Source organism: Diplotaxodon limnothrissa, linkage group LG3 (assembly GCF_057381915.1).
Source record: "Diplotaxodon limnothrissa isolate DT_005_m linkage group LG3, D_limnothrissa_male_GT1.1, whole genome shotgun sequence".
NCBI classification, from domain to species: Eukaryota; Metazoa; Chordata; class Actinopteri; order Cichliformes; family Cichlidae; genus Diplotaxodon; species Diplotaxodon limnothrissa.
The window spans coordinates 27,174,687-27,183,831 of NC_140598.1; the positions used below are offsets into that span (position 1 = coordinate 27,174,687).

The window sequence follows — 9,145 nt, forward strand, 5'->3', positions numbered from 1 at the left end:
ATGACAAAGAAGCTTGCACAGGAAAGTTATGTAACCATTGAGATAAGAAAACACCCAAAAAGAGCAGAAACTGCACATGATGAAAGACATGATAAATTTAACCTTCCCTTCTTTCATTTAAATAATTCTGTTCAGGCACTAAACAACTAAACCTTCATGGGAAATAAACAATAAACCTGATAAGGAAATGACATGGAAAAGCCTTCACAAAGACCCATACTTTCCCTGCATTAAAAACATGTTTTGGGTCCTCCACAGAGGTTTCAGTCTTCCCCCAAGGGAAAATAATGATGATTGTAATCAAAACTTTTTAATATATTCTTATATTGCTTGATTTTTAACAGTTTATAGACTATATGCCCACCCCCACACATTTCCAATCAAAACCAGAAAACCCCCAAAGACGTTAAAAAACAAACAAGGGCTGTGTGAGACATTTGCAGCTGACTACCTCCTGCTGGATTCACATCACTGTGAACTCATGTCTGTCCTCAGAGCATCTGGCTTTTTGCCACGAAAGGTGGGATGAGTGGGATGAAGAGAAAGTTCTACCTTTGTGCTTGGCTGTATTTGTGTTGTGCTGTTTTTTTCTCCTTCTGTCTATTGTGTCATTTTTATGTAGTAGATTATACTTGCAAAAGAAACCAAAGAAAGCACAATAACAACTTTCAGTCCAACAGCCCCATCCTCTCCGTGCCCCCCTGGCTGACCTGCAGGTGAGAAACAGCTGTGAGGTATCAGCTGATCACATTGCAAAGATCAGCTGCTACACACAAAGTCTCATCATCAACATTTTTAAAAATAAACAAGCTTCAGCTCTGATCACATCTTTTTATGTATCTTGAGTTTTCGACTCCCAACCGGACACCTCGGAAAATAACTGAATGTGTCCAAAGCCAAAATGAATTTGACTGACTTACCTTTTGGAATAACTTTTAGGTGGATGATGCTGATGGGATCAGTCTTTAAAATGTCTATCTTTCTACCGTCTCTCACTTCCTGGATGATGCAACACTCGTATGTTCCACTATCAGCAGTCGTCACATCCTTCAGAATCAAAGACATGACTCCATCCTTCATCTGTCTGTCCTGCAGATCCACCCGGTTCTTAAAAGAGGGATGCTGATAATATGAAACAAACTCTTTTTCCCAGTACCAAAAGACATATTGTGCCTTCAAGTCACGTCTGCTCCACTCTACACCTGGTATGAGGACAGTGTTTGGAGCTCGACATGTCAGAGTGACGTTCTGTCCAGACTCAGCTGAGATGTTTTTTTGGCCTGAAAGAGAAAAAAAAAACAAAGAGCAGAGAGGTTAAAGAACTAACTGATAACTACAACAGCCAATCACAGACAAAAAAAATACAAACCAAGAAAAAGACCCAACGCTATATATGTATATGTCTCATGTTTCAACTAGTTCTTCAACGTGCAGCCCTTTACCTACTTTGTCTAAGTTACTATAAACATTTAGGAATAACAGAAGTGAATCACCTCTTTTCTGCAGGCTGTAGCCAGTTTTAAAGTATAAAGTACGACTACAAAGATCCAAGCTTCAGACTTTTATTCTTCTCAGAAACATCAGACATCAAAAACCAAGAAGCAGCTATATGTATTCCAGGGGTCGGCAACCTGGGGCATGTGAAGGCTTAACTGATGGCACGACCATATCTGGAGTAGCCATCGGGCACACTGGGTATTTGCTTGGTGGGCTGATGATTTTTAATTTTTTTTTGTAATGGTATAAAAATTGAAAGATGGTGGATTGGCCAGATGTTGGCAGGTGCAAAAATAACTCAGTTGTTTGGTGGTGGCTATGGCAGAGCTTCCCAGAGATGGATGAGGGAAGGGGAGGCAGGAGGAAGAGAGACGCGAGGCGGCCGCCGGTCTGAGTGTCAGGTGAACTGAACTTCAGGTAAGAAGTTATGACCTGCAGTCTATCTGGGTCAGATATAAACCAAGTTTAGGTGGAGTTGATTTTCATTATGCTGACTTTTTCGTACTGGGTACTAGCTAGCATGAGTTTCTATACAGCTGGGTGGTGTTCATGGAGCTGCATTTTCACCTGCTGGACATCACTACCTGACAAGTTTAACTGTATTCAGAACATTACAGAGGCCTTGTTGACAGTATTTGGCTCTACATGTCTGTGTGAGCAGATTTTCTCTGACACAAAAAGTGTCCTGAGGTAGCCGTCTGAATGCTGGACACTCGGAGACCTGTGTCTCTGTTTGGGAGACCAGAGATCACATTATCATGTGTATCTCTGTTTTAACAAACATGCCATATTGGCCCAGTTTATTTTTCTTATCATTGTTGTCAGGAGACCATAAAAAGCATTTGCATTCTCTGTTGTACAGTTCATTTGCTGTTATGGATAAAAAAAGTCTTGTGTTTTGTTTCAAAATAGCTGATAACTATTCGCTGATAGCTGCCAACATTTGCGAACAAATATAATCCTATAGAGTGGTTCTATATAGTGTGTAATATATATATAATTTTTTATATAATTATATATTATATTATATATAATTCTTTATATATAATTCATATAAAGCGTTATTAAATTTATTGCTAATGCAATCATATGGCACATTGACTTCTGAGGAAATTTTAGATGGCACTCATAATCAGAAAGGTTGCCTACCCCTGATCTATACTAACAATAGTACTAACTGAACTCTACCAACTCACTTTGAGGAACAACACTCAGGTAGGTGGTGCTGATGGGGTAACTATCCAGACTGGCTCTCTTCCTGCGGTTCACTCCTCTCTGCGCCACATAACACTCGTATGTTCCAGTGTCATTAATTGTCACATTCTTCAGAATCAAAGACATGTCTTTATCCTTCATCTTTCTGTCCTTCAGATGCACCCGGTTCTTAAAAGATGGATGCTGGTGGTAATCTGGAAAAAGCTTGTAGTCCTGATAATAAAGGACATATTTTGGCTCCAAGTCAACTCTGCTCCACTCTGCAGCTATTATGGGGTTGTTGCTGCTTAGAGCTTGACATGGCAGAGTGACCGTCTGTCCCATCACAGCTATGATGATTTTTTTGTCTGAAAGAGAAAAACACAGAATGGTTAAAGAAGAGAAGTGATCACTAGAGCAGCCAATCATATATATTTATATATATGTGTATGTGAGTGTGTATAACCTGAACCAACTCACTTGACGGAACAACACTCAGATAGATGGTGCTGATGTGGCGACTTTTCGGACTGGCTATCTCCCAACCCAACGATTCCCTCTGGACCACATGACACTCATATGCTCCCGCGTCATCAGTAGTCACATCCTTCAGAATCAAAGACACGTCTCCATTCTTCATCTGTCTGTCTTGCAGATCCACCCTGTTCTTAAAAGACGGATGCTGATTTTCTGGATGAAATCGCTGATTCTGGTAAGAAAGGACATATTCTTCTCCCAGGTCAGTTCTTTTCCACACTACAACCATGATAAACTTTAAATCGAGGAGTGGAACTCGACATGGTAGAATTACGTTCTGCCCAGAATCAACTGTGATGTTTTTCTGGTCTGAAGGAGGAAAACAACACACAGAGTAGAGAAATCAAAGAACTAACTACAGCAGCCAGTCACAGAAAAAAAATGATATTTTTTTATATATGTATATATATACATATATATATATATATATATATATATATATATATATATATATATATATATATATATATATATATATATATATATATATATACATATACATATATATATACTTTTCCACTCATCCACTCATACTTTTCCACTCTACTTTTTCCCATTCCCTCGCTCATAGACACCCAGCGGGTATGGCAAACTATTCTCACGGCAGTACGGACTACACTGCCCATGAGGCTACATTCGTTAGGGCTATGCCTGCAACAATCAGCCTGTTTCCGTCACATTAAATCATTTTTGGAATAAACATTTTTTAAAACATTTCTTCATGTCATTATGTGGGCTGCAAGTAGAGGTGACATGGGGCGCGAGATTGAGACACAGGCATTAAAGCCTTGTAATGCATGTTTTGTTTGGGTTTCCACTGGCGTGGAATTACCAGAAACAGAGGGCACAGCCTAACATATGAAACAGGAAAAGACCGCAGTGTAATCCATTTATTTCAACAAAGTAACTGTATTCTCAATATCACCTTTTTAAACGGTAACTGTAATGGAATACAGTTACTCATATTTTGTATTTAAATTCGTAACACCGGTACATGTATTGCGTTACTCCCCAATACTGGTGGTACCAGAGAGCCAAAGAAGAAAGGACGGGGAGCCATGAACCATCATGGAAGAACAGGCCCCTGCACGGCATGTAGTACTGACAGATAGAGGAAGTGGCTGGCATCCTGAAATTCTACCAGCAGCTCGACAAAGCTGGACCGGAAGAAAGCACTGAGTCACCAATCATGGCATGGCATGCTATTTTTTCATGGTCAGTGTAAATGTCGGGTACAGAAGATTATATAGGTCCCTCATCCTATTCATGTGAACCCCTCCTTCATGTAAAACTCAAACTTACTTGGAGGAACAACAGTTAGGTAGGTGATGCTGATGGGGTGAAGATACAGACTGGCTCGTTTCGTTTTTCTCTGGTCAACGTAACACACATAGAGTCCTGAGTCATCAGCTGTCACATCCTTCAAAATCAAAGACACGTCTCCACCCTTCATCTGTCTGTCCTTCAGATCCACCCTGTTCTTAAAAGACGGATGCTGATAATCTGTATCAATCTCATCATCCTGGTAAAAAAGGACATATTCTGGCTCCAGGTCAGGTCTTATCCAAAATGCAGCTATGATGGGGTCATTGCTGTTTGGAGCTTGACATTCTAGAGTGGCCGTGTCTCCCCCAATAATTATGTTGTTATTGTGGTCTGAAAGAAGAAACAAAATAGAGCACAGAGGTTAAAGAACTAACTGATCACTACAGCAGCAGCCAATCACAGAAAAGAAGAAAACAAAGTAATATCTATACATATATATAGATAGACAGATCTAATAGACCTACATTGTATAGGTTGCTATGGCCATCTGAGTACAACAGATGTCTACAAATGCACCTGTCTTTTACAGGCTGTAGCCAGTTTTAAAGTATAAGGTACAAGTACAAGGATCCAAGCTTTGTTCACCTCAGAAACATCAGACATCAAGAACCAGGAAGCAGCTTCATCTCTACTAACAAACTGAACTCTACCAACTCACTTTGAAGAGAAACAGTCAGGTAGGTGGCTCTGATGTAGTAACCATCCAGACTCGTTGTTTTGCTGTGGTTCGCTCCTTTCTGGACCACGTAACACTCGTATGCTCCCGAGTCATCAGTCTTCACATCCTTCAGAATCAGAGACACGTCTCCACCCTTCATCTGTCTGTCCTTCAGATCCACCCGGTTCTTAAAAGATGGATGCTGGTAATCTGGAACAAGCTTATTGTCCCGGTAAAAAAGGACATATTCTGGCTCCAGGTCACGTCTGCTCCACTCCACAGCTACAATGGGGTTGTTGTTGCTTGGAACTTGACATGGCAGAACGATGGTCATTCCAGTCCGACCTAATATAACTTCTTCTACTGAAAGAGGAAACAACAGAGGGGTTCAAGAGATCAACGAACAACCTGAGCTACTGGGAGATCAGGGAGCTTTTTACTGTACATTGCTTCAGACAAACACAAGGGGCACATTCAGTCAATGACTGTGTTAAAAGTCCGCTTGTTCACTGTAGCTGTTTTATACTACGTTACCCATGATGCACCTCGGTATCTGTACTTCCGGTTGGGAACATGTTCAGCGCAGTGCTGCACAGATGAGAGGTGTGTCGGAGGAGTAATGTATTTACCTGCATTCGGTGTGAGTTAATACTGCGTGCGTGCTTACCATATGACCACACACACACACACACCCAACACCCATATACACACTCACACCCCCTTTACCTGCATGTGAATACTGTAATGCCTCCCTACCAACGCTGTACATCCTGTTGATGTCATCTGCCACCTCCTTAGTAAAGTTATTTGAACTACATCACTGTGGAGTACCATTCCTTCTGACCGAGGACGACTCAGTTGAAGCGTGATCGGCAATCGGTGCAAACATACATTACAGACTGACTGTCTAGTGAAGGACTATTGTGTGAACTCACTTAATGAAGGGCTACTGTACTTACAGCACCACTGTTTCATAATTACTTATTATTTAGTCTATAAATACACTGTTATGCTTTGTCTTCTGTATATTTTATATATTTTATTTTATTGTTTACTCTATTTAATTTGTAAAATATGTATACACACACACACACACACACACACACACACACACACACATAGAAAAACATATCTAGTATACACATCCAGTAATGCATATACTATTATATATTGTACATATATTTATTAGTCTCAGATTTAGCCATTCTTATATTTTTCTTGTTTTACGTTATTGTATTTTTGTACCCTCCCAAACAGTGGTCACAAATCAGTCCAAATGTGTGGTAGTGGGCACATCTGCCATATTGAGATAATCCATCCCACCTCACAGGTGTGCCACATCAGGATGCTGATCTGACATCATGAGTAGTGCACATGTAACCGGTGTGATTCTGCGTTGTGTCTGATAAAAAAGGTAAAAGAAAGAAAGACCTCCAAGTAAATAATTTGCCCACTCCAGCTCCTCTCCCACAGGGGAATTGTGGAAAAAGGGGCTGGCATTTATTTTTACATTAAACATAAAGTATGCATTTACACGTAACATATTTGACATAAGATGAAACAAAAACAACATGAAATCTGACATACCTGATAAAAAAGGTAAAAGAAAGAAAGACCTCCAAGTAAATAATTTGCCCACTCCAGCTCCTCTCCCACAGGGGAATTGTGGAAAAAGGGGAGAGGCAAAAGGGGTACACTGTATTTATAGTATTGCACCAAAGAAGAAGAAAAGAATGAGGAGGGGCTCTAACTGATAATGAACACAACTACAGGCTTGGAGGTCCTAAAAGTCAGGTATAAAAGGAGCAGTTTGGGGGTTTAGAACACATTTTGTGTAATTATAACAATGTGATTTATGACTCTGTTACACACAGGTGTACCTCAGACTGCCCACAACAAAAGGCCACCCTGGAATGTGCAGTTTTGTCTCACAGCAAAATGCCACAGATGCCACAAGCAATGAGGGAGCGTGCAATTGGCATGCTGACAGCAGGAATGTCAACCAGATCTGTCGCCCGTGCATTGAATGTTCACTTCTCAACCATAAGCCGTCTCCACAGGCGTTTCAGAGAATATGGCAGCACATCCAACCGGCCTCACAACCGCAGACCTCGTGTAACCACACCAGCCCAGGCCCTCCACATCCAGCAGGTTCACCTCCAAGATCGTCTGAGACCAGCCACCCAGACAGCTGCTGGAACAATTGGTTTGCACAACCAAACAATTTCTGCACAAACTGTCAGAAACCGTCTCATGGACGCTCAACTGCATGCCCGTCGTCCTCATCGGGGTCTTGACCTGACTCCAGCTCGTCGCCGTAACAGACTTGTGTGGGCAAATGCTCACATTCGATGGCGTCTGGCACGTTGGAGAGGTGTGCGCTTCACGGATGAATCATGGTTCACATTGTTCAGGGCAGATGGCAGCTGAGAATGTCCCAGTTCTTGCATGGCCAGCATACTCACCGGACATGTCACCCATTGAGCATGTTCGGGATGTGCTTGACCGGCGTATACGACAGCGTGTACCAGTTCCCACGAATATCCAACAACCTCGCACAGCCATTGAAGTGGAGTGGACCAACATTCCACAGGCCACAATTGACAATCTGATAGACTCCATGCGACGATGTGTTGCACTGCATGAGGCAAATGGTGGTCACACCAGATACTGACCGGTTCTGGGTCCCCAGACCCCCAATAGCGCAAAAAACTGCACATTCCAGGGTGGCCTTTTGTTGTGGGCAGTCTGAGGTACACCTGTGCACTACTCATGATGTCAGATCAGCATCCTGATGTGGCACACCTGTGAGGTGGGATGGATTATCTCAATATAGCAGATGTGCCCACTACCACACATTTGGACTGATTTGTGACCACTGTTTGGGAGGGATGGTTATATTGTGTATCTGGAATGAATTTTAGGTCTCTACGTCCATCCCATGGGGAATGGGAGCAGTAACAAAGGTGTTGCGTTTATATTTTTGTTGAGTGTGTATATATATATATATATATATATATATATATATATATATATATATATATATATATATATTTTTTTTTTTTTTTTTTTTTTTATATTTATATAAAATAAAAGAGTGTTAACGTACTACACCGGTCATTGTAAGTGGGCTAAAGCAGTTAATTAAAAGTAGTCTAACATAAATGTAAATTCTGTAATTTGATTATTTTAATAAATAACTTGGATGGATTAGATGCTGGCGTGACCACAGTACACACATCTGCTGTTGCTCACAGTAGTCCCAGGTACCGCTCTGGGAGTTTGTGTGTTCGCTCAGACACATGAAAAATTAGGAACATTGGATATCAGATGTGCTTTGGGGTGAACTTTGACCTGTAGGTATTCAATTCAGTTCAATTCAATTCAATTTTATTTATATAGCGCCAAATCACAACAAAAGTCCCCTCAAGGCGCTTCATAGATACAGAGAAAAACCCAACAATCATATGACCCCCTATGAGCAAGCACTTTGGCAACAGTGGGAAGGAAAAACTCCCTTTTAACAGGAAGAAACCTCCGACAGAACCAGGCTCAGGGAGGGGCGGGGCCATCTGCTGCGACCGGTTGGGGTGAGAGAAGGAAGACAGGATAAAGACATGCTGTGGAAGAGAGACAGAGATTAATAACAGATATGATTCAATGCAGAGAGGTCTATTAATACATAGTGAGTGAGAAAGGTGACCGGAAAGGAAAAACTCAATGCATCATGGGAATCCCCCGGCAGCCTACATCTATTGCAGCATAACTAAAGGAGGATTCAGGGTCACCTGGTCCAGCCCTAACTATATGCTTTAGCAAAAAGGAAAGTTTGCAGCCTAATCTTAAAAGTAGAGATAGTGTCTGTCTCCCGAATCCAAACTGGAAGCTGGTTCCACAGAAGAGGGGCCTGAAAACTGAAGGTTCTGCCTCCCA

At 41.5% G+C, this 9,145-nt stretch overlaps 1 protein-coding gene across 1 annotated transcript; it reads right to left on the reverse strand.

Annotated features, from left to right (window-relative positions):
- Positions 1-600: 600 nt before the first annotated feature.
- On the reverse strand, positions 601-5,372 carry LOC146635154 (hemicentin-1-like). The gene is made up of 6 exons (XM_085350041.1): positions 5,213-5,372; positions 4,531-4,884; positions 3,172-3,537; positions 2,694-3,059; positions 913-1,280; positions 601-687 (listed from the first exon to the last, which is right to left on the reverse strand). The coding sequence occupies exons 1-6, from the start codon at positions 5,370-5,372 to the stop codon at positions 601-603; spliced, it is 1,701 nt and encodes a 566-aa protein (XP_085206167.1).
- Positions 5,373-9,145: the final 3,773 nt, after the last annotated feature.